The 26,495-nt window shown below is 45.5% G+C and overlaps 2 protein-coding genes across 2 annotated transcripts in view; one reads left to right on the forward strand and one right to left on the reverse strand.

Annotated features, from left to right (window-relative positions):
* The window catches only part of LOC147437004 (uncharacterized), a 66,314-nt gene extending 65,816 nt beyond the window's left edge, over window positions 1-498 (forward strand). The window contains exon 4 of the mRNA XM_086486414.1: window positions 76-498. Within this exon, the coding sequence (XP_086342540.1) occupies window positions 76-90 (15 nt within the window). The 3' untranslated portion in view covers window positions 91-498. The remainder of the gene's footprint in view (window positions 1-75) is intronic.
* A 10,808-nt stretch (window positions 499-11,306) lies between these two features.
* Window positions 11,307-26,495, reverse strand: part of EMB2763 (ribonuclease II family protein) — a 181,982-nt gene continuing 166,793 nt past the window's right edge. Inside the window, exons 22-24 of the mRNA XM_086486415.1 lie at window positions 18,747-18,828; window positions 18,588-18,653; window positions 11,307-11,816 (exon numbers count right to left, since the gene is read on the reverse strand). Coding sequence (XP_086342541.1) covers window positions 11,594-11,816; window positions 18,588-18,653; window positions 18,747-18,828 — 371 coding nt within the window. The 3' untranslated portion in view covers window positions 11,307-11,593. The remainder of the gene's footprint in view (window positions 11,817-18,587; window positions 18,654-18,746; window positions 18,829-26,495) is intronic.

Below are 26,495 nucleotides of genomic sequence, written 5' to 3' on the forward strand. Positions count from 1 at the left end.
TATATGTAGGTTGCTTAGTTACGTTTGAATATCTGGGGCTTTCGTTTACGTGCTACACTTATTCCTTGCTCACAGGGTAGAAGAGTGTGAGCACAAGAATGAAGGTTTACCAAGGCTTCTATAACAGGCTTATGGAAGAGATGCTGTTTCAAGAGGTGATATGCAAGAAGTTCAAGGAATGATAATCACAAAGCTCTTTAGCAAGCGGGCATTAATTTCTTGACATGTGTTCCCAAGTGCTTCCTGCTAGATAGATCTTTGGCACTCGCTGTTATTTCGCCCTCAATTTTAGCATTGAGCACTGCAAGGTGTAACTTCTTGTCCCATCTTTACACTCATGGAGCTTGTGCAACTTTGCTGTTGAGGGGATCAGAAATTAAGTGCTACCCTCATATCTCATGAAAGAGTGCAACTTTCTTGTTTTGATCAAACAGAAGTGGTGATTGTAACTTGTTGTAGCATTTGGCGTGCCATTAGTCCATGGTCTGTTGTAGTTAATTGTGAGCTTTGAGTCGTAGCAGACAGAAGGTTCACTGCCGAAGTGCAGAAAGGATTTTTTTTTTTGCAGCTCAAGTGGAAGTTTCTTACAGTTGTACTCCTACATTTATGCTTTAAGTGTTTTAGGTGTACTGACATGTCTGCATACAATTCATGCGACATACAATTCCTATGATGTCCAGTGCTGTTGTTTGATTTGGAATAGCAATCAAAGAGGCTTTGGTGACAAGATGATTGTCAACTCGAATTAAAATGCAATATCCTACCTTGCCTAGGCATTTTGTACTTCACAGCTTTTGACCCTCATCTAAACACTGTCGTAGTAGTGACAAGACGATCGTTGACTCCAATCAAAGTGCATTATCCTACCGTACCTGCCTGGGCATTCACAAATGTACAAATATATACCATTTAATCTGTGTCAAAGCACTAAGCTTTTGCAACAATTGCAGGTACTCTTATCTTTGTCCACATGAGAAAAGTTATGTGAGGCCCGGGGCCGCTCGATCAACCTTTCTGCCCCAGGTATGGGGATTTGTATGGGAGGATAGTTTATATCCGATTGTTTTAGCAGCCTTGTTGGCTGATGTTTAGCCAACATAATGATCCATTTGGGTGTGTAATCTTGCGTCACAATGTGCTGCAAATATGTATGTTTTGTGCTCTACTTGCCCCCGTCTGTAGTGTGAATTCCCTGGCTGATGGCAACAAAGCATGGTTGTAATTTTATTGGATCTTAATTCCCAGGGTCAAAGCAGGCACGCATGCACACACATGGGTTTACACACTGCGCACATGCTCATGCACCCAGCACCCACTGTGCTTGCGTGCTCACACGATGTCACTGTTACCTTCTGACACATGCTGTCACTGTTACCTGCCGACACATGCGTATGCATATGGGCTCACATTGTTACTTGCCTACATGCGTGTTTATGCATATGGGACAATGGTTATAACCTAGTTTCACTGTAGGTGTATACGGCTTGGGATTTTTTACTTACAACTTTTGCTCTAGTCCTGTTGTCTAATTGTCTCCTGCTCGTTATGAGTGCACTTATACCTACAGACTGGAGTCTGGAGCATTCAATGCTGAGCAGCATTGGTGGTGGGCTGACACCGGTCTTTGATACACAACAAGGTATATATAAGTAGATGGATGTTGTGGGCAAGCCATCGTGCTATAATAGATAGTGATTACTTCTTCTTGCATTCACTTAGTCCTGCATACTGTTTTTCTTCCTCTTGTGAGAGGGGGCGGTAGTTATGATGGCAGACCTCGTCCCTGGGAGCACTTCTCACTTCTCAGGTAAAGTGTTTCTAAAGACTTTTGGATACCTATTTGGAACTTATCTCAAATGGAGTTGGTAGATTTATGTTGGTTACTGCATGTTATAGTTGCTATTCATGGAATTATATGACTAATTATGATCTAGAATTGTACAATACTCACTGTAGCCCTTATCCGCTTACCAGAAATCTCAGTTGTACTTGAGATTTGAGTTTTGTACAATTGAGATTTCTGGTATTGATCCTTTGCATATAGTTTTGGCTAGTGTTCTAGATTGCTGCAATGCCAACCACTAAATTACGCCTGATTATTGTGTATGCAACTGATGTTGAACATTGTTATAAATTTGTAAGTATCACATTTTCTGTAGTAGTCGTTTGAGGTAACATGGGCTATTAAATCAGAAAAAAGTTTGGTGTACTGCCACTGGTATGGGCACTGATCTTTGAATTGTTCCATGGTTTAGAAAATTATGACCTAATTGATGCCTCGTGGTGACCTCTTGGAGATGGGAGTATGCAGTAATGGACTTTGGTAGCATTTATCTTTTTGATGCTTGTTGATATGGCAGTCTCAACTTGTTCTCAAAAGCCAAAACATACTAAATTTATATCGCTCGAGTCCTTGTTGACTGTAATGTCCCTCTTGGCCAGTCACACCCTCCTAAGGGGTACACCTATGCACAAATCGATTCAATTCTACAAAGATCTACCATGTTCATACACAGACATTGTTGTATTGTTACTTTCTCCTTTCAAGCACATTGCATGCACGCAATAACTGGAGATTATTGAAACTCTTAGTAGCTTCTACTTCATGCTGAAAGCATTATGTGAGACAATCCCATTAAAATATAAGTCCCCAAATGGTTTGATCTTGATGGATGTTTTCTTACTGAGATCATTTTTGAGCAGAGGGTGCTCTTTTGAAGATGAGTTTACCTTGCTATGGCCCTATGGTATGTCAGTTCCCTGAAAAGTTATATCTTTTGATGAGGTTCCGTTTAAAAAAGATTTTGTGCAATAGGTAGCAATATACATCTAAGGATATGGCAAGTTGGCATTTTAAAACCAGAAGTGTAAGCCAGTCATTAGACGTCAAGCAAGTTAAACGAAATATCAAACTAACCTCTACTTTATTTGTTTAAGAGCATCAATTGGGCTCCAGGACAAGTATCACAAAAGTGGATAAAGAACAAAAGTTTGAAAGGAACTTTAAAAGGTTCATTCCCAAAACAGAGCATTTGTGAGATTATATGCAGTTGCTTTAGTTAAAAGCCACTAATCTGAAAGATGTGTGCTATCTCATATAGATATATTATATATACATAGATGGTGGACAAGGGGTAGGCCTAAAATCAATTACATATGCAAAGGAGCAAAACCAATTTCAAATTTGATCTTCGAATGGAAACAAATGAAAATATGCATTAGAAGTTAGACTAAGAGGTACTACATAAATAAAAAGTGGGTGTGTGTCTCAAACAATAGACACAAAGGATTTGTGTATTAGAATCTAGAGATGGCTTGCATCAGTCATCATTGCATGATAGTGTCGATGTCCTCCATGGTGAGAGTCTGCATAGGGTGTCTCCCACGTCTCGCCAATATAGAAACAAACTATCCATGTTACGACCATAACATAGCAATCCAAGAGTGTGATTGCAAAGCAAACCTAGCATGTGGGTTAAGTCCTCAACAAAGGTCTCCCAGCATCAAGCCTCATTGCAATGATTATGGAGGTAAGCTATATAGTCTCACTTGTTGAGGAACCTAATTGACCCTACTGTATTGTCTTTGCTCTAGTATACTCTCTCAATTTAGAGTCAATGTCCATGCGACTACACAAGTCCTCGGGTAAGGGGGCCAATGTAGGGAAAGGAAACTTGATCCCAAGCGCTTTTTCCATCTTGCAGCCAAATTCGACTTTCGCCTCCGCTAAATTCACGATCACACACACAAGAAAAAATGGGCAAAAGAAACTGACTTTATTGGATGCCAGTCAAGGGAAGAATAATGCACAAAACAGAGCACTAACAACTGGTGAGATATGCTGTGAAGATCAATTTATGGTCTACTGCCTTAATGTGTCTCCTCATGTCATCAATGATCCCAATTATGGACAAAGAGGCTGTGGCTGAACTGGACGTGAACATCTCTCATATGTCTCTGTCAATACATTGTGAGAGAGAGAGAGAGAGAGAGACGAGTTTGAGAAGGGGGGGCGGGGGGGGGCACGACACAGGAGTTGCGAGAATGTTCACTATGGAGGACACTGATGTTACTCTCAGACATTGATGTTCATTTTAGCTTTATCTTTCTTCATTTTATTTTGTACCCAGACAATGTATTAGATCCACCAAGATTGTATCAATTTGGCCTCAGAGTTCATTTTGGCCTTTTGAAGACGATTAATATAACATTTCATTTCATTTCTCTCAAACAGGGTTGTTACCCTTCACATTATAATAAAAATACAAGATACATGGGAAAAACCCTAAAAGATGTACAATAACATCATGAGGAAAAAGATCCATACAACTACAAGGTATATAAGCAATAAATCATGAAAATGGTATAGAAGCTCAAAGTGGCCTCAAGAAGCCTACACCAATAAGGTGTGGATCCTTTGTCGTAGTCAGGGTCGAGACGGTCCCCTCATCCGAGGGCAACGGGAATGCCCCAACTCTATCACCCGATCAAGCAATGTGCCTCTGGTGCTGCTATACTGTGGGGCCTTTGGGGCTGACTCCACTATTTGCGACCGAAAGAAATCTGTAATTTGCCACTGTAGATGTATCTCCCTCTTTGGCACTCTCCTCCAGAGGTCCTCTCTATGTTTGCGTAGTTCCAATAAGAATAATCCGAGGCATCTCTGATCCTGATATCTCATGACCCTAGAAAGTGGTCCAAAACCCTCTCTGAATAGACAATGGAAGTGGCCTCGTATCTCATAGTATGCTGGGCAGTGACATATGTAGTGTAACCTTGTCTCGGGCTCCATCTGACACAACTGACAGGTCTTGGGCTCGACTGACACTCCTCTAAATCTACCTGTCTCAATCTCTGGTTGGTGTGAGGATGTGCGTAATTGACCAATAGCACACTATATCCCATGAGATAAATGAGTATCCATGTATCCAGGTCTGATTACAAATCCATCCTCCGTAAGCAGAAGAAGATGCTCTCTATAGAAAGCCATCTTCGTACCCAACTCATGTGTAGGTTGTATCCATGTCCTCCTGGTATCCAACCGAGTCAAAGTCCTGCCCGATGAGCCTAGTAATCTTTGTCCGAGTGAGGGAGATGTAGGGTGTAGTCTGTCCATGCTAAAACCATGCAATTGGAACCAAGATGCCATCTGTGCATACCAACACGATCTATCTCCCTGTGATGCCAGCTGTCGTGAAAACTCCAAGGCTAATCGAGTGTATCTATCTCTAGGAAGAGACCAAGTGCTATGCATGAAGGAGGTTGCTTGAGTGAAAGCCTCCACAACCAACGGAGGGCAGCAAGCTCCGCCCTAACAAAGTGGTCCCCAAAGAGTTGGTCTAACGGTAAGGCTTTGGCCTGTCAACCTAACGATTGTGGGTTCAAATCCGCTCGTGGTCACCTCTAGAGGGACACCTTGTGCTCACCTGGTGTTCACATTGCTAGGGCTCTTGCCCTTGGACACTCGAGGGCATCCTCCTCCTGGGGTGGGCAAGAGAAGGAGGTCCCAAGCTCGTCGCTACAAGTTTTCTCCGCCACTGTTCCCAGCACGTGGTGCATCAATTAGGTGGCTATGGTGATGCCTATGCGTGGCTCTTGCCCGATGGTACGCAGCCCTTTCCCGACCATGTTTCATGGCTAATGGAAGGAATAAGCACCTCCCCCTGGGGACCCTCTGGTGTGTCGAAAAAAAGAAAAAAAAAAGGCCAAAATGACCTATGAGACCAAAAGGTTACAAGTAGTGAATCTGATACAATGTCTGAATACAAAAAAGAGTACAAAGAACTGAAATAAGGGGCCGGGGGGGGGGGGCTGATACAATGGGTGATACAAATCAACAGAGGTAGACGGATCAAACTCAGAGGAGATCCCTCATTGGTCGCTGTCAAAGCTCATCAATGTGTGTGTGAGAGAGAGAGAGAGAGAGAGAAATGAAATGTTATATTAACGTCTTCAAAAGGCCAGAATGACCTATGAGACCAAATTGATACAAAAGTGGTGAATCTGTTACAATGTCTGGGTACCTTAGTACTAAAGTACTAAGTGTGAAAAGTGTGAAAGTGTGAAAATAAATGTGAAAAACTAAATACAAAGTATTAAATAAACTTCTTAGGAGCATTCTGGGTGTTTGGCTAGAATGCTTCTAATCCTTTGTTGTAGTCTCCTCCGATGAAGTGTGCTTCTGCATCTCGGTCGTGGTCGTCTCGATTTCCTAAGCTCAATCGCCCTCTCAATGAGGGTGCCTTTGGTATGAATGTGGGTACTCCTTTGTGCTGGCTGCTGGCCTCTTGCTTCTCCTTCCACTCCTGCTTCTCTCGATCCGAAGAAATCCGTGATTTGCCTCTAAGGCTGTAGTGCTCTTTGTCTTCTCATTAGATTATCCCTGTGCCAATGTAGTTCCAATAGGTACAAGCCTAAGCATCTTTGATCTTGGTATTGCATGACTCTATCTAGAGGTCCAAAGCCTTCTTTAAATAGGCAATGGGAACGCCCACGTATCTCATAGTATACGGTGCAATAGCATATGTAGTGTAATTCTGTCTCCGGCTCCATTCCGCATAACTTGCAAATTTTGCTCTCAGGTGGGATTTCCCTAAATCTGCCAAATTCAATTTCCAGCTGGTGTGAGGATGTACGAATTTGACCAATAGCACATCTCAAACCATGAGAAAGGTGGGTATCCATGTAGCTCGGGCGAATTACAAATCCATCTTCAGATAGCTGTAGGAAGTTTTCTTTGTAGTCGGCCATCTTCGTGCCCAATTCTTGTGTAGGGTCTACCCATGTCCTCTTAGTATCCAACTGTATAAGATCCTGACGGATGATTTTATTAATCTCCGTTCGTGTAATTGCCAGTGATGGAGCCTCAAGAGAGTATTGGAAGGGGGGTAATCTTTCCATACTGAACCCGTGTCTTTGAAACCACGAGGACAGTTGCGCATACCAGCATGATGTATCCCCTTTCATTGCTAATTGTCGAGAGGATTCGAGGGCCAGTCTAGTATATCGGCAATTATTTGTATCCCACAAACCATGTATAAAGGACACTAATCTGGTAAGAGCTTCAATTTCTATCGGAGGGGCAGCTAGTTCCGCTCGGGTAATTGCATGTGGTACGGAGGCCTTGGCTCTAATCATTCGGGAAATCATAGATACCAAAGGTCTCTCCATTGACTTCCAATTATCTTGATCCACAAATGGTCCCCAAATCTGGACCCCATAAAGCATAGCCGAAGCCACCACAGTATCAAAGAGCCAAAGTTTTGTTCGTGGTTCCTGAAACTGCACTTGTGAACACATCCTCTCCAACCCTCCCAAGGCCGCAGAGGCTCTGGACAATCTAGCATCCGTTGCTTTCTTAAGAGTAAACTTCGGTCCTGCAATTACTACACCAAGGTATGTGTATGCATCTGTGTACTCTAATGTATCCTGGCCATATGCAAATGTAGGTGCCGATCTCCTAACCCACTGCGGTGTGGTGTTTAACACCATAACTTTGGTTTTACCCAAGTTTACCGACAGTCCACTGTCCTCCGCGAATTTATGTAATGCATCTAGCTGCCTCTGCATTCCATTTGGTGATTTTGCTATCAATACAATACCATCTGCATACAACAACAAAGAGATCCATGACCCTGCAAGTTGAGCACCTCTGTCACCCTCTCTATCAATGTAATCTGATACCTCATCTATGTACATACCAAATAAAGTAGGGGACAGTGGGCATCCCTGCTTTACACCAACGGTGGAATGAACAATGTCGGAATCCCCTTTTGGAGTACGTACATAACCAGTTACTGACCCGTATAAGGCCATGATCCCCCTAATAATCTCTTTGGGGACCCCTAACTCTTGCATCCTGCGCATCAATCTGGCCCTTGGTACTGTATCAAAAGCTTTCCGAAAATCCACAAAGCAACAATACATCCTTCTCTCGCTTGCTCTTCCTTCCTCAATAATGGCTCTGAGCGTAAGAATATGATCTAAAGTGGAATAACCCCAGCTTGTCCTGTTGCCCTTATGCCCTCATTCTCTGGCCATCTACTCAATTTTTGTTCAAGAATGGATGCATACAGTCGGGTCAATGTGTGACCTACCATAATGGTACGGTAGTTCCCCGGTATCATAGGATCCCCTGACTTGAAAATAGGTACGATAGTAGATAATTTCCAAGATTCAGGTAATCCTTCACACATGACCTGATTAAACAGACAAGCAAGGACTTCTGAAAGTAGATCCCTGGCATGGATTAGATATTCTGCTACTAAACCATCACGATCATATGCTCTTCTTGTCTTCATCTTATCAAATGGCTTTTTCCACCATTTCCGTAGTAAAGAAAGTACTAGTAGCAGGGCATGGCTCTAGCGGATTTGGTAATGGAGGATGTCCAGATACCATATATAATGATGTTACATATTGACCCCAAATCTCAGGAGAAGTAATCGTCGGAGGCGGTGAGTGCTCGTGAAATAAGCACCAGGCCTCATGTGAGTCCTGACTCAAGAAGAGCTGATATAAATCCTTCTCCAGTTTGGCTAAAAATGCCCTTTTCTTGCGACGTACTATACGCCGAAGAGCAATCCGAGACTGCTTATATGTGATGATCCCAAGTGTAAGCTCTTTCTGGATCTGGGCTCTCGTCTCTCTGCATTCCTCGTCATACCAACTGTTTTGAGGCATGTTCCCAGATCCTCTCTTCTGATCAGGTTGAGTATGTGGGTATGCCTCTTGTGCTGCTCCATGTAGTATCTCTGTTAACTGAGAAGTAATCTCCTCCACAGTATATACTGGCTCAGCTGCTCACATCCTATTATAGATATTTTCCACATAGACTGAATCAGTCTCTCGCGTGAAAGTATATCTTGTGTGTGTCTTCTTCCTTTGTACTTGAGAGGCATTGTATTGGAAGGAGATTGATAAGGTCAAGAGAGCATGATCCACTGCAATCCCAACCGGTCTGGGTCGCACTTTAAAGTCCTCGATACTAGAAATAAAGCTTGGTGAAGTCATGACATAATCCACTGTACTCGCCCCATGCCTGTGCGGGAAGCATGTGAATCCCCCAGATAAAGGGAAATTCTCTAGACCATTAAGTATGGCCAAACCATGTATAGTTGCCATCTCCATGAGATGTCTCCCATATTCAATGTGTTCTTTATCTTGTGAGTTTCTAGTAAGCCCCCTCTGTGATAAATCCACTTCTCTGAGCATTTCCTCAAAAGTATCATAGAATACTGCTTGAGAGTTGGCCGTTCTAGCATTTAAGTCTCCTAAGAGAACGATGTCTCCATCTCTAGAGAACTCCCATATGTCATTATTCAATATGGAGAAAGGGGACTGTCCTTTAGGTGAGGAGTAGACTGATGTACTTGGATGGAAGTAGCATATAGCGATATATAGAAATCTACCTGTCTCGGCTCTCATTCTCACCCACATATACCTTGCTTGCTCATCTTTCCTGATAATCTGTAGTAGTGGTTTCAGCTCCTCTTTAAATAAGACTGCTACTCCTCCTGAACCCCGGCTACCCCGTAGAGATCTCTTGTTTGGTCGACCAGCTGTTTCCCATAAATAACCCTTCACATGTGGCATAAGCTGTCCCGGTATCTGGTGCGTCTCTGAGTAGAAAACTATGTCTCTGTCCCTAAAGCTGTCTTCAAAGGCACCCACATCTAGCCTATATGATCCATTACAATTCCACGCCGCTATCCGGAGCGTCGCCCCATAGGTCTCGCACCGTCATGATGAGCGCTTTTCCAGAACCACTACTTTCCCTCCTCTATAAAAGGCGATTTTGCCCTTTTCTCTTGCTGCCCTGATCTCTGGCATCAACTCTTGCATGTGTGCCACTTGTGCCAATGTAAGGTCATCTCCCAGGAAAATACAGGTTTTCTTAAGAGTTGGCCTCTTCTTTAGAAATTCTTTCCTTATTTCTATATTCGGGAAGCGGAGAATAAGTGCCCTATCCTTTACGTTTCCCTTCTCATCGATTCCTTTCTTGCCCACTCTCCATGCACTTGTGTGAGTAGGCTCTGTGATGCCCATGCGTTGTAGCAGTTCCTTCACTTCTTCATCTACATTCTCTTTGTCTTTGACTCCAATGACCCGCACATGCAGAGCCCGATTCTTCCTTTTCTGCTCTTCCTCAATGGTCATATTAATAATGGTGGAGGTAGGTGTTGTCTCGGGCATCTGGGCCTTCCCTTTCTTCGCATCCTCAATCCATTTCTTTGCTTCATCAACCTTTTCTTGTGTCTTAAAAAGACGTTCCGCCCATGAAGATGCCGTTTTTGATTTCTGTTCATCACCTTCCCGTAGAGCTTTCATCTGATCCTTCATGTCCTCGAGCTCCTTCAGCACCGAAGGTTGGTCGTCTCCCTTGCGGATCCATCGAACCCAAGCCACAAATGTGGGGTAGGGTACTAGGGTACTAGGGTGAGGGACTGAGAATAGGGCAAAACTTAAAAGTTTAACTTAAAGCTTAAAAGTCTTTAAACTTTAACGTAGGAGGTATGAGGACTTTCTACGCGTAGATAAATGCAAAAAGGAGGGGCTGCCAGGGGGTGCGTAGGACAAGACTTTCTACACGTAGAGGAGCTTGTAGAGAGAGAGTGTGTACGTATGATTAGAGTGGGAGAGCTTTGTGTGCGCGTGCGATCAAAGTTTCATGACAATGAGAGCGGGCCTGCTCGCTGCCCTTTGAGCCCACGCTCTGCTGCCCTTGGTGCCATGAGACTTGCGCACAGCAGCCCTGAAACCTGCGCACGCTGCTGCTGCATGCTGGTGCTAAGGCTGAGGCCTACGCCCTGGTGCTGAAGCTGAGAGTTTACGCGCAGGAGCGGGGTGCAGAGTAGAGGTCGCGCGAGAGAGAGAGAGAGAGAGAGAGAGAGAGAGAGAGAGAGAGAGAGAGAGAGAGAGAGAGAGAGAGAAATGAAAATGAAATGAAATGAAATGTTATATTAACGTCTTCAAAAGGCCAAAATGACCTATGAGACCAATCAGTTACAAAATAGTGAATCTAATACCATGTCTGGGTACAAAAGAACTAGAAGTGGAACAAAATACTACTACTACTACTACAATTTAAAACTACGTGGGTGTAGCAGCTGATACAATAGGTACCCGGTAAACTGGATGTAACAGTGTGTGAAACAAAGATGGAAGAAATGGTGAGGATCCATCCTCATCTGCACTCTGAATGTCGAGAGAGTATGGCTCGAATCTTCTGTTGTAGTCTCCGTCGATGCTGTGTAGCTCCTCTCCTCAGTCGAGAGAGAGAGAGAGAGAGAGAGAGAGAGAGAGAGAGAGATGAAATGAAATGATATATTAACGTCTACAAAAGGCCAAAATGACCTATGAGACCAAACTGATTACAATGGTGAGTCTAGTACCAAGTCTGGGTACAAACAAAGAAAACTACAAACTAGAAACTGAGATAGGAGTGCTACCGACTCCTATGATAGCCCAGCACTCCTGAATCACCAAACATTGAGAGAGAGAAAGAGAGAGCATGATCTTTTCTTCCATGACACTACTTATACAGGGTGGGTACTCAGTTCAGGCTTGCGAAATTTTGGCTGAGGTTAATGCATTAAGCGAAGAGAGTCAGTTCAAGCTTTGTGCGATTTGGCTGAGGTTCCACAACTTGAATATGAACATGTACTGTAGCCAGCACACTGTATACTTTCTTGCCATCTCTTGTGGAGACCTTCTGCTGCTCTTCATCAACTACCCAGTCAATAACATCCTTTTTGGGTGGTGGTTGACCTTTTTTCTCTCTTTCTTTCAGGTAAACTGGGCCCTCAATACCAAACCTGAAACAGAATGTAAAACTCTCTCTCTCTCTCTCTCTCTCTCTCTCTGACTTTGTATCAGATTCACCACATTGTAATGCTCTGGTCTCATAGATCATTTTTGCCTTTTGAAGACGTTAATATGACATTTCATTTCTCTCTCTCAAGTAGACCTCTAGAGACGTTTGCGTTAGTCTGTAACCCAGAGGAAGTACAATGGTATGAGAAAAAGCCAATGTTCAAGGGCTATCTGTTCATCGTGGTGACATGTATGAAGAGTGTAAAATGAACCACCGGTAAGTTGCGAAGTGATACATTTTGAAGAACATATTGAAGAAGACTTGTGTGTGAAGCCCGCAGCCTGAAAAAAGCTAGAAGAGCCGGCTAATGTATCCTACTGACTGTGCAAAGTCTGCACTAACTCTGACCATATCTCATCCATGTTATCATGTCGAGGAAGGACTGGCACTCAAATTATGTGTGCATCTAGCCTTCCAAATAATCCACAAAGTGATACTGCAAATCGTGACAAAATTATCCACAAAGTAATCCTACAAATCGTTACAAAGACAATGCCGCACAGGAGGGGGTCAAATCGTGTACTGTAGGAGGTAGCATGTCTAGTGTGCCCCGTCCACAACCAAAGTCTGTGAGCAGGAAGACTGGATTTGTTGCTTCCCCCTCATAAAGGAAGTGCGACCCTGGAAAATGCTGTAGCAAAGTGACAACCCCCTACCCCCTAGTCATAAAGCCATGCTGCAAACCAACTTGACATAAAAGCATACAAACCGCCCACCACACAGAATGGGCATACAGGCATACCCAAAAGCAATGTCCCATGCACTCAGCAGTCTTTACGGTGCATCGCTGACAAGTCGGATCATGGTGAGATTGGGCAGCCCAAGAGCCAATAGGTAGATCCCTATGTGCCATCACCCACATGGAGTACAATACGCACCTGCTGATTCCTAGACCCTATATACATGACCAGAACTGACAAGCCCCACTCATAAGTCACAGAGCCATGCTGCAAACCAACCCGACATGAAAGCACACCGTCCGCCACACAAAATGGGCATACCCAAAACCAATGTCACAAACACTCAGCAGTCTAATACTGCATATACCATAGAGTGGCTACACAGGGGGCAATACAAAAAAGTATGCAAGTCCTCAAGACTCACTCTTGGCTAGCAGCACAAGATGTTCGTTCTGGTGACAGGTAGTCACCCGGAACATCCGGCTCTTCTGATCCATTCACCCCACCCATTTGTGCCTGGAAGGAATGCCATTCCAGGGGCCATTTTTGCCCATTCCCTATAACTATAAAAAACCCAGCTTATACAGTCCTCGTCAAGATCAATTATTAACACCACTTTAAAGGAGCAGCAACAACGAAGATTAAGATCCTCGCATGCGAGAGTAACGGGGCTAAAGCAAAACAAGAACATAGAAGAAGAAACGAAAGAGCTCTGCAAGAGAAACGAAAGAGCTCCACAAGCTTGTGGGCATGAACAACCCATGCACACAGCCGCTCGGAGGGTGGGGAAGAGAATTGCAGCTCACGTGAAGTGGAAGAAAGCTCCAAGGAGAGAGCTCTTATCCTACCCTGTCCATTGATAGACGCTAGGAAATAGTTCATTGCTGTGAGAAGAACACTTAACGGCACAGGGATATTAGTGGGAGACAATCTCACTCCTAGCACATATGCAAATGTATGCCTAGGCTATTGGCAGCCAGGAAAGAAGGGAAATTGGCATGCTACAGAGGTGGAACAGTCATTATTTTGGAGCATCGCTCCAAATGATGCCGAGGGACCTACGGGACCTCTCGAAGGCTAGCAGTGTGCAATTGTGATGGGGCTCTAAGATCAGATCAAGGAATCTTTGAGGATAAATTCAAAAAGAGAGAGATCATTTTCTACTCAGAGACACATTAGGGGCCAGATAGCACTCTTCCTATAGTTACAGGTTACACTTGAGAGTCTGCTTGCAGGAAGCAGACACATACTGAACATAGTACCCAAGGTTCCAAAGTAGCAGCATTGCTTTTTAGGGAGGACCTACACTCTTTTATACGTATAGTCCGTAAAGATGAGCAGGCAAGATATATGTGGATTAGAGTGCAGACTACGGAACGCAGAGCATTGTATATTGCTATATGCTACTTTCCTTCCAGCGCATCTTCGTATGCCTCACTCAAGGGGCGATACTTGATATCAAATAGGGACATTTGGCTGTTCTCGAAGGATAGGGATGCCGTTTTACTTGGAAATTCCAATGCCAGGACAGCTTGTCATCAATCTTCTTTCTTTGACACATCGGAAGAGATGCTATGTGAATCTTCAATCAATTCAGAAGGAATGGGCATGAAATGGAGTTCTGAGGATGCCAAAGGACCGATTACGGGGAGTATCTTATAGAGATGGGCACTATACAATGATACATGGGCTGGCCATACTAAATGGCCCTAAGAAATATCCATCCTCTCGGGGTTTTACTTGCTTCCCCCATCGGCAAGGCTATAGCACTGTGGATTACGTACTTGCACCTGCTATATTTATTTCACATATTCAGGATCTTGTGATATCCTCTAGACCAATTAGTGTTGCAGCTAATCATGCTTACATATCATTCACTATGGAATTTGACTATGCTATTGGACAAGCTCAGGAATTAGCACCACAATACCTCTTATGTAGCTCTAGAGACCAATGGTGTATACATGGGGGAGATCTATTGAGCGATTAATATGTAAGATGACCCTCGCAGCCGCAATGACATCATTTCCACACTTACAGTGAAAACAGCTTGTACGATGATGCTGTGAGACGAGAGCTTGCTTACAGCGTGAAGTGGCTCTTGGGTCTACTACACAGAGGGAGGCACACAGAGCGATTATAGAGGGTAGAGCGCATGGGAGCGGATATATTGCTGCTTTGTTGTGACCTTCCACAAAGGCTTTGACACAGTTCAGAGAGCCAGGTTGATGTGTCCACTACATGACATGGATGTGCCTAGGGAAGCCATATGGGGGATAATGGCACTTTATGAGACAGTAGACTGTAGTGCCTCGGCTACATATACCGAAGGGTTTATCAGGTTCTGTTTACTCCACAGTTGGGGTGAAATAGGGATTCACACTCTCCCCGATACTATTGTGATGAGATTTCATACTATATTTCCAGAGGAGGAGTTTACATTCTCTCTCTCTCTCTCTCTTCATGCCAGCCATAGGAAAAGATTGGTGATGATGCCATCGCCCACTAAGCTGTAGTAGCAAACATCAGGACTTTGGTTTTTCCAAGGTTTGCTGATAGACCACTATCATGTGTATATGCATGTAAGACATCGAGATGTCTCCGTAGCCCGTGCGGAGGGTCTGCAATAAGCACAATATCATCTACACATAGCGAAGCAGTATCCAAGTACCTGAGAGAGGAGCTCCTCTCTCTAGTATGCATATCTAGGAGTGGTGGTTATGAGGCCCATCTTCTCTATGAAAGGAGCTTCCGATGCCAGACTTGACATGGGAGAATGCAACATTAGGGGGTCTAGAGAGGATGTGCTCACAAGTGCAATTTGAGGAGCCTCACACTAAGCTATGGTCGTTTGATACTTTAGTTACATCCACAATTTTGTATTTTGTACAGATATGGGGCCTTAGTTTAGGGTGCAGATGGAGAGATCTCTCATGTCCATGACATCCGAGATGATCTGATATAGGACATCGGTATCACATGAGATCATTAGGGCTGAGTTAGGGGCTGCTCCGATTGTGGTGGAGGCTCTCATGAGATCTGTATCTTACATCCATAGCCTATGGGAGCTCCTTCGCCAACGATCTGCATGAGTTAGCTCTTGATTCCTCTCGAAGCTGGCTAGTGAGGGTGACACGTCATGTTGATATGCACAAATGTCATCTGGGTTTCAACTTCATGGATTCAGTATGGACAGGCTACCCCCTTACTCTTTGGAAGCACCATCTCATACTCTGAGTCACTCACAGATTACTAGGATGATTAGGCAGGATCCGTAGATCACATCGATGTCATTGTTTCATCGTCGAATCCAGGCCATCATTGAGAGGCATAGAGTAGCTCCTACTAGATTCTTCACAGAGGAGGAGATTGAGGCCATGCGGCATAGACCTATAAGAGATTTTATGTGATGTCATTGTTGTGTAGGTTGTTTGGTATTTTGTTTAGCTTCCGCCACCTTCTCTACTCCTGCTCTACTTGCTAGTCTAGGATAGGGTTTGAGGGCCTCTTTTGGGGTTTGAGATTACAGTTTGAGGGTGAGTGTTTGTACTGCTCTTGAGGACGATTGTTGCTGAAGAGGTCATTGGTCTCTAAAAGGCACAAGAGGGCTTCAGTCATCCGTTAACTCGCCAATACCATGCCGTTGTTGGCAATATTAATTACAGTTTGAGGGTGAGTGTTTGTACTGCTCTTGAGGACGATTGTTGCTGAAGAGGTCATTGGTCTCTAAAAGGCACAAGAGGGCATCAATCATCCATTAACTCGCCAATACCATGCCCTTGTTGGCAATATTTATCATGAATTCTGGTGGTTCAGCCATTCTCGTCATAAGTATAGTAGTAGCACGATTAGTTTTTTTTCCCCCCAAGAAGAAGATCCTTCTATTAGTTAATAAAAACTGCCCCAGAAAGCTACAAAGAGGAGGCTACATCAGAATGTGGGGAGACTCTCCCAGTGAAACGAGTGAGATATGTACATTGACGGCTAAATCAGGATATGGGAGGAGGAGACAACCACACAGGTGGGCAGTAATGCCATCAGGAGCCCCACGGACCATGTCGTAGAAAGGCCCTTGATGCCAAAGTCCTAGGAATCCACTGCACTCGCGACAGAGGGCAACTCTCCCAAGTCTATAGCCTCCAGTGTCCAATACAACAGATTTGACGGTCAGGATCAAGCACACAGGTCCTCCTTCTGATGCCCACAGATCGAATCCGCTGGAAACAGCACTTTGCTAACTCTGTAGTAACTCAGTGGAGGCGACCATCTCGCCGAACCTCAAAGAAGGTCCGACTCAAAGCAAGCCCTAATTGCAAGGAGGACCTCAAGGTGAGTGAAGGCCCCCATCCAGCAGGGAGCCGCCGGCTTGAGAGGTGTGTGCCACTTTGTTGGTATAGCCTTGACGAGATCTTGACACATGCTCTCCACCCCCCTCACGTGCAGCTGGATGCTCTGAATCTCCTCAGAGAGTGCATCCACCGGCTCTCCCTGCTTTAGAGGACCAAAACGGTTCCCTGTGATGAACCACTGTTGCTGGCCTGGTGTAGGCCAACCACCAAGGACGCCGCGGTGGCGCGCCTGTCTTGACGACGACGGCTACGAACATGCCGCCAGCCCTCATCTGCCTGGGCACCTTTCTCAAACGAGGTACCCGCCTGTGTACCCTGCGTCTCTGCCTGCTGACCCTAGCCAACCTTGGTAGGCTGGGTCTGTGTCGAGGGTCGGGTTCTCCTGTGTGGACAGGCCTTCGCGAGATGGCCCATCTATCTGTGAATGAGACACTGATTCGGAAGCCCCGAATACTCCACGCTCTGGCGGAGCCATCCACCACTGACCCAAGGTAGTAGAACTACCTTTGGGAGGGTGTGAGTGTCTCGAACCAGAACACGTACCATAGGTATGTCTAATGCCCTCGAAGCAATTGAAGTTGCCGTACACGGAGTCTTCAAAATGGTCCCAATCTCGGAACCTATCTTGGAAAGTAGCGGGAGGTGCTCTCTCCTCAGGCCCAAGGAATAGCCCGGGGAATAGGCAGATCTACTTCCTCGACAAGAACATCGCTAGCGAGATCCAAACCATGGCGCCACTGTCGAGAGTGAGCCTTGACTGCTTGGATGGCCAAGGGGCTCATAGCAATGACCTTGGACTCCATCTCGGGAGTCTCAAACTCGATCTGGTAGTAGTCGTGTCCTAGGAGCTGAACGTCGATGATCTTTCCCACCTTCGATACAAGGCGAGCCTAGAGGAGGTCGCCCACCTCTCCTCTGCTAGGTCCGGTGCTGATTATCTTGCAGATAACAAAGGTGGCTTGAAGGCGCTCCACCTTTGATTCTAAGCTCGCTTGCTCTGTCGGTGAAAGAGCGAGTCGGATGGTGGGTTCTGTGGTGTTGGGTGAGGAGGCTTCAATGTCCCTTTGGGGTAGAGCAGAGTCTTCCGTATGTGTCTGATGCTGAAGAGGGCGAAATGCTGAGGGGCTACAAAGGACACACGAGGACAGATTGGGGGGTAGGGAGTGGCGGGGATGAGCAAGGGGGGCAGCGGGAGGGAAGGGGAAGAGGGCGGGCACCGGGGGGCGAGGCAGGGTAAGCTGGGGGGGGGCAAGGGGAAGGGGAGAGGGAGGGATGGGTGCAGTTCAGTGAGCGACCATCTTCTGATCAGTAGCATGATTAGTTAAGAGCATACTCAAACAGAATTTTACTTGTGGTCTTGAGGTGAAGGTACAATAAATCAAGGAGAAGCCACATGAAAGCAAAGAGGAGGACTGCACAAGAGCAGGCACACACAGGTGCCTCTGACTCTTAAGTTTAACACGCAGATGCTTTCCACCAATATCCTTTTCTGTTAGCTAGATGACATCCAATCCTAGATTCTAATAAAGAACTTTCTCGCTTTATCTAGTATTCAATGAAATCTTGAAAGGAATGTAACACATTCAAAGAAGTTATAAAACCCAATAAACACCTTTTTGGTGCGAAGAAAACAAAAACCATTTAGGACTACTACATTCTCAAAATCACAGGCAAACTACGTACTTTGGTACGAAGACAATAAACCCATTTGATCGAATTTTGACTATCCTTGCCTCTGCATCTGTCGGGCTGATTCCATCCACACACACAAATCAAAGACAATATTTGAGAGAACATTTGAGCCTTGAATTAGAAGAATCAAGAACAACCAAGACAAATTACCGATTGCGGAAGAAAATTAAAGTGTGCAGCTCTACAGAGGCTCGACTTGCCATTTGTGCATTCCTATGGCGGAAGTTCAGATCTGCAAGTACAGATCTCTCTCTCTCTCTCTCTCTCTCTCTCTCTCTCTCTAAAAATAAAATAAGAATAAATCAATCTTCTTATTAAAATTAACATCTCAAGGGCATAGCCTCAAGATGAATGCACAACGTTGATCGCCACAAAGGTGTGATTTCCAATATGTCCACACATATAAAATAATTGACCAAGACTCTTTCTTGAAAACCAAGAAATAGTCTCTTGGGTCTTCTAGCATATACTTTTCCTATAATTTAAGACGGGTAAAGCTCACTTCGTATTGTGTCATTAGCACATCTAGAGGAACATTATCTCTATCAGAACTTCATGAAGGGACAACACTATGCCCAGGTACCCTATTGGGCTCTAAAGAAGCACATACTCTTTTTTTTTTTGAGTATAAATATAGCTCACAATCTATCACTTGACTCCCCCTCAAGCGCCCAAAATGGTGCCTAGCCCAAGGAGAAGTAAAAAACTGTAGGCAATTGCAAGGGCCAATGGCCAAACCATAAAAACTAAAATCATGGCGGGGGGAGAAACCCCTCCTAATGAGGGTAAGAAGTGCCTTGGCAACTACTGAAGAGAGGAGGAGGGAGTGGGTATCCACCAAAACCATTGAAAGATGGGCACCACCAAACTGCTGTAAAGAGGAAAACCAACCACGAAGGTATGGGGCGTAACTCAAGAAGCCCCAGACAACATCAAAAGACAGAGAAGCAACCACTACACAGGAGGTTGAAGGATGGGTGGCAAGACGCTGAAGAGGATAACCAAAACTACTTCCATAGAAGGTGCCCATCCAAGAGAAAGAGGAAAACACCAATGAAAAGCTATCGAGGAAGTTGACGAGACTGTGAGGCAACCACCGGATAGCTGCTAAAAAGAACCAAACCCAAAAACAAAGAGACAAGCAACACTCAAGCACAGAAAAAAAAACAAACCTGCATACAGTAACCCACACCCCCAAACCCAAATCCAACCTGCACACTGGTATCACAAATGGGAGCGCAGACGAACAATTAATAGGCTGAAATTAAATAAAACTTGACTGACAATAAGAAGGGAGAAGATCGACACAGTGTTGGGGACCAAAAGATGGGCTGGTCCCTTCCCTTAAAGAGAATCTTTATTAACGAGGGGGAATCTTTTGACAAGCACAAGAACAAGAGTGAACCTCTCCGTTCTAGATCTCAAACTCGATGGTCGGTTCCTTCTCGTTTGGAAACTCGAGAGACTAACACTCTATCAGATACCTTCCAATTTGTTCTCAGGTCATGGGATGTCACAAAGTGATGACGTGGCATGCTCGACCGGACAAACCCTAGTGAAACAGACAGATTCAATATTATAAGTTGTTCCAACTTATGGGGTCCCGTCCGATGGGGCCAGGGGACACTAGAGCATTAATTAGATTAAAGCAAGGACCCAATTTTGTGTGGACTGTTGACGTGGCACATCGTACGAATTTCCGTAAATTGCGGGGAACTACTGATGTGACACATAGTACGGATTTCTGCAAATTGTGCCGCGATTTGCGATGGCCACTTTTGGTGCCAGAGAGTTGGGACCAAATGCTTTTTGGACTAGCATCTGTGTTACTTGAAAAGCTGCTAGTCCCAAAAGTATTTGGTCCCAACTCTCTAGCGCCAAAAGCTTCCAGCACAAATCGCGACACAATTTGCGAAAATCCGTACGCTGTGCCACGTCAGCAGTTCCCGCAATTTACGAAAATCCGTAAGCTATGCCACGTCAGCAGTCCGCGCAAAATTGGGTCCTTGCTTTATTTTAATGCTCTAGTGTCCCCTGGGCCCCATCGGACGGGACCCCATAAGTTGGAACAACTTATAATATTGAATTTGTTTGTTTCACTAGGGTTTGTCCGGTCGGACATGCACGCCATCACTTTGTGATAAGGAAGCTCTACATATTGTCTCCTTACCAGAATCCCCGAGCACAAGCCGAAGCCTCCTTGCTTCGTTCTCAGAGATGGGAGCCCCTGCATAACACAAATATAGTAGCAAGCACTCGTAGATCTCATGTACAAATCATCACCTATTACTCCTAGCATGGAAAGCAACCTCCGTTCGCAAACTTGTCGCGAGAACTTGCTAATCCGTCGCAGTAGAACCTCGTCTTCTTGTTTTTTTCCGAGAAAAAGATCCTTCCATTAATTAATAAAACTGCCCATAGGGCTACCAACCACCTCTACTAGAGAGGGCTAAATCAAAACCAAGGAAAGACTCCCAGTAAGAAAACAAAATATGTACAATGGGGGCTAAATCACAAAATGGGAGGACCTCCTCTTCTTGTTACATGCTAATAGGAATTGGCAATGGTTGCAACAATCCTAGTTGCTTTCACTTGTAAAATTTGACTTTTTGCCATATTAGACATGATCTTACAAATGTTGGTGCAACCAAAGTGTGTCGACCCTAGCAGAGGGTACAGGCAGTGATGTATATGCTTAGAGATGCATGACAGAGGGCTAGAGAAGATGGGAAGAGCCTGGGCAGGCAAGGAGCAACGATTATGTATGTCTTATGTGGTTTTTAGGGCCAAGATACTATGCTATGGTGCCTAATAGAGGTGTATGCTTGAAGTGTTGAAAGTGTAGGAAAGAGAGTGCCATAGGCGGCACTCAGTATACTCTACAAGTTGGTCTAGACTGCTCATCAAACGGAGCTACAGAGTGTGAGTTATTCAAATTTGAAGGTGCAATGTATTGCAGATCTGTACCGGATAGCGCAGGTGGTGCCAGGTAGGTCAGAGGTGGTTTTAGCGAATACGTGTGAAGAGCTCATCATGTGGAGCGTGTCAATCCTTTCAAATCGTCGATCGGACTCTTGGACGTCAAGATATTAGTAGATGAAATTTCATGGAGAGCCAGTTTTGTGCTGGTTTGGTCGCCTCGATCAATAAGCCATCTAGGTTTTCAGAGCTTCGCCATGGTTTGTATGTGTTATATGCGGCATGGGAAGGCCACCGGAGTTTACGACTCATCAATCGGAGCCCGTAGCAGAAAGATATTGAAGGTGGAAGTTGGCAACGGCTCCGAACGTGGTGCCATCATATGATTTTTTGCCGTTTTGGCGGAGTTGGTTGGAGGGCCCGGCAAAGTGGAAATGCGGCAAGGTTCGGGGACATTAAAGCCGGCAATGCAAGTTTTCAACGGTGCTTTATGGCCCGGATATCGAATTCCAGTGGGGAGGCTGGGAAGTTGCTGTGAAAGTAAAGTTTGGTAGTGGTTTTGAAGGCTTTTATAAGGGAGTTTCTTTGGGGTTTGGAGGCTAGCAACCCACGAGGAGCCACGTGGCCTTGTTATTGTCCCACATGCATAGGTGAAAGCAGGGAGTTCGACGTATATATCTCAAAGGGAGGCGCTCACTTGGGCAACGAGGTGAGAGGGAAAAGCTTGGAGCTCTAGTGACCATGGTGTCGTGTGTGCGGGGTGCTACTCCGGTGGCTACTATGAGGGAGATGGTGGCGCGGCGTTGCCGCCGATCGTCGGTGGTGTTGGATGGCTGTTAATTGGCGCTGCACAACAGTGCTGACGTGGCACCCGTTGTCCGGGCCCTGCTCTCACGTGCCTGCAGGCAAATTCTTTTTAAGGTTAAAAAGGGGGGGCACCGGCGGCACTGGCACCGGTGCCTCACATAAGAGGGAGTTCATCTTGGAGTGGGCCTCAAGTCAAGCAACAAAGCAAGGGCGCCCTCACATGCAAAGAACGGGCCGAGAATCTCACGTGCCTGCAAGCAAATTCTTTTAAGTTCAAAAAGGGGGGGCACCGACGGCAATGTCGGTGCCTCACATAAGAGGGAGTTCATCTTGGAGTGGGCCTCAAGTCAAGCAACAAAGCAAGGGCGCCCTCACATGCAAAGAACGGGCCGAGAATAGAAGGGTCCCTCCAGAAATAGCAAAGGGGGGCACTTTTGGAGGAGACGAAGGAGCTCTCACGGGCCGTTTTTGGAGCTCAACGAGGAGCTTGCCTAGCGTGAGAGGACCAAGAGGAAGGAGATCCACTTTTTTTTGCTCGCGGGAAGATTGAGCAAGAGGAAGGCGGTAAAGCCGAGGCCGAGGAGAGCTATGGCAGATGTGAATGCGCTCTGAGGAGCGGTTGTACCGTTGCTTTTTGGATTGAATCAAGTGCCCCCATCCTCTCTATGTTGTCAATACCCCCATCCCCCTTCTGTTCTATACCGTCTTGCTTTCTTTTGTGTCCGTGCTCCCCCGTGCCGTCTTTTGTGTGGGGAGAGAGAGAGAGAGAGAAGCGTGGTGTGATGGTGGCGTGCGTGATTGAAGCTGTGGATGTGCGGTGTGGCCGGTGATTCTCCAAAGTCCGTACGTGTGTCGGTATCGTGCGGTGTGTGTCGGTAGCTGAGATTGTGTTGTTTTTTAAGGTGTTTGCGAGAGCAGTGGGGTGTTGTGAAGGCCTTGAGCTATAGAGAGGCATTTGTGTTTGTTCGGAGTGTGTTCCTCATTCCCCCTCTCCATCTTCTGGTGCCCCCAATGAGGAGCACACTGATGCTTCGATTGAAAGTAGAAAGCAGTGTTTGAAGATAACAGAGATGATGGAGCCAAGCTATGGCCCCATATTTTCAGGTGTTGAAGACCCTGAAGACTGGTTTGCTGATTTCGAACTATGGATGCTATCGATGCATATGTTAATGGATGCGGAAAAGTTGCAGACGACGCCGCTGTTGATGCGCGGACGTGCAAAGATATGGTTCGATGATCTGAAGCGTGATGGTCAAGGTTCATGGCAGGAGCTGCAGAGCCAGTTTTTAAAGCGGTTTCTAAAGGTGGTCACTCCGGAAGAGGCCGGTGCAAAGCTGAAAGCGGAACGCCAAGATGTAAGTAAAGATTTTTCCGTTTTCTTCGAGCAATTTGAAGCATGTTGGAAGCAGTTAGAAGTTGCTACTGGGGTGAAAGGCAACTAATACCTGAAGTTGTCAAAGTTTCTCGAGTGGTTGCATCCAAAGATCAAAGAAAAGGTCGAATACGGTGCGGATACCTATGATGATACGGTCTATTTGGCCAAAGTGAAGAGCAGAAAAGTGAAGCGAAAGCTGGAGCTGGGCTGTTAAAGCTTGCAGATTACATGCATGTTGTGACGATAGCAGAGTGTCTTGTGGTTCAACCGAAAGTAGTGCTGATTGTTATAAGTGTAGAGCCTATGGAGGTAAGGCCAATGGTTAATTATGCTCCTTGGAGGTTTCCAATTTGTAGAGTACCTGTGCCGGTGGTGGACGAGCTTGTCAACGAGGATAAGCCTCTTGTCGAAGAGAGCCTGTGTGCAAAAGAGGTAGTCGATGCCAAGTGCCAAGAAAAGCTTGAAGAGGTAAACCTTGTTCTTGTGGAAAGTTTGCATGAAAAGGTAGCAGAGTGCAGTCAAGTTGCAGATGCTAAGAGCTTGGAAGTAGATGAAGAAAGTGTGCAAAGCCATGGAGATGGTCAAGCTTTTGTGGAGCAGCAGGAGGATGAGGATGTTAATACAGAGTCGGCATGTAATGCTGATGAAGATGAAGATACAAGCTCGAGTCTTTGGGAAGCGAGTGAAGAGGATAGAATTGATGAGTCCACATCCTATGGCGAGGGGAACGATTCACATGATCCCGTGCTGGTAAGGGTAAAGCAACGTTGTTATGTGTCTAATGATATGGTGATAGCCAATGTTCAAGAAGAGCAGGTTGAAGTGCCAAAGCAAATGAAAGAGGATATGTGGTCAAACAGGGTATGCAATGCTATGTTGGTGACCATGCTGATGGGAGTTGCGGTGACCAGTGTTGCTGCAGTGCACATGATTTGGAGCTATGTGGAAAAGGGCAAGGTTGCACTTGTGGATAGCCAAGCTGACCTACCAAATAGACAAGAGGATGATGAAGTGGAAACCCAAGGGGCCCAACCCTATGGTAAAGGTGCCTATGGATTGCACGGATGATGTTATGGATACAAGTTCTGAGGACCAAGTATGCTTTGAAAGTTATTCTGCTTGGGGCTTTGACGATGCCGAGGATGCCATGGATGAAGGTATGTAGTTTCTTGTGGATAGAGCTTTGACAAGGATACATGTGATGTAAGGGTTAGCCCTTTCAAAATAGGACATTCCGATGGTGGATGAGCAGTGTGCTATGGATAAGCCAACAGAGGCTGATGTGGAGGAGTGCTTGGACCAACCCCAATGTTATCTAGGGGAGGTTTCCTGTATGGAGAGCCTCTCTTTATATGGTTGGGAGGGAGGGTCAGGCTCAGTTGTTTTGTGTGTTGATTTACAGGATGGTGTTGTGGCTGAAAGCGGTCGGAGAAAGCAGGTTGATGGTTGGAAGAAACACTATGGTAAGCTATTGCAGGTAAAGGGTGAGGACCAAATTGTTCTATTTGACCCAGGTGGGGTTGGTGGTTATTTGTGCGGTGCAGCAAGTGGCTGGCCATTTGATCCAGGTGGAAGATATGCTATGATACAGGGGGTGGGGCAACCCACTTGAGGATTGACAACAGTAGGCAGGAACAAGGCCTTGTACATATGGTAGTGGTTTTTTTGGTTTGCTAAAATTGTTTGCTAGTTTTTGCAGTTGGTAGAAGAATAAAGCAATTTTTTGGTTGAACATGAATGTTCAACAAGGAGATGGGGCAATGACGGTGCAGCCAAAGTGTGTTGACCCTACCAAAGGGTACGGTCAGTGATGTGTATGCTTAGAGATGCATGGTAGAGGGCTAGAGCAGATAGGAAGAGCTTGGGCAGGCAAGGAACAACGGTTATGTATGTCTTATATGGTTTTCACGACCAGGATACTATGCTATGGTGCCTACTAGAGGAGTATGCTGAAGTGTTGAAAGTGCAAGAAAGAGAGTGCCATAGGTGGCCCTCAGTATACTCTACAAGTTGGTCCAGACTGCTCATCAAACGGAGCTACAGAGTGTGAGTTATTCAAGTTTGAAGGTGCAGTGTATTGCAAATCCGTACCAGATAGGGCACGTGGTACCAGGTGGTTAAAGCTGGTTTTAGCGAATACATGTGAAGAGCTCATCATGTGGAGCCTATCGGTCCTTTCAGATCGTCGATTGGACTCCTGGATGTCAAGATATTACCATATGAAATTTCACTGGGGGCCAATTTTGTGTTGGTTTGGTCGCCTTGATCAATGAGACATCTAGGTTTTCAGAGCTTCGCCATGGTTTGTATGTGTTATATGCGGCATGGGAAGGCCACCGGAGTTTACGGCTCACCAATCAAAGCCCGTAGTAGAAAGATATTGAAGGTCGAAGTTTGCGACGGCTCCAAACGTGGTGCCACCAAACAATTTTTTGCCATTTTTGCGGTGTTGGTTGGAGGGGCCCGCAAAGTGGAAATGCGGCGAGGTTCGAGGACATTAAAGCCGGCAATGCAAGTTTTCAACGGTGCTTTATGGCCCGGATATTGGATTCCAGTGGGGAGGCCGGGAAGTTGCTGTGAAAGTAAAGTTTGATAGTGGTTTTGAAGGCTTTTATAAGGGAGTTTTTTTGGGGTTTGGAGGCTAGCAGCCTAGCAACCCACGAGGAGCCACGTGGCCTTGTTATTGTCCCACATGCGCAGGTGAAAGCAGGAAGTTCGTGGTAATATATCTCAAAGGGAGGCGCTCACTTGGGCAACGAGGTGAGAGAGGAGCTTGGAGCTCTAGTGGCCATGGTATC

This window comes from Adiantum capillus-veneris, chromosome 17 (assembly GCF_014529385.1).
Source record: "Adiantum capillus-veneris isolate H3 chromosome 17, ASM1452938v2, whole genome shotgun sequence".
Taxonomy (NCBI): domain Eukaryota; kingdom Viridiplantae; phylum Streptophyta; class Polypodiopsida; order Polypodiales; family Pteridaceae; genus Adiantum; species Adiantum capillus-veneris.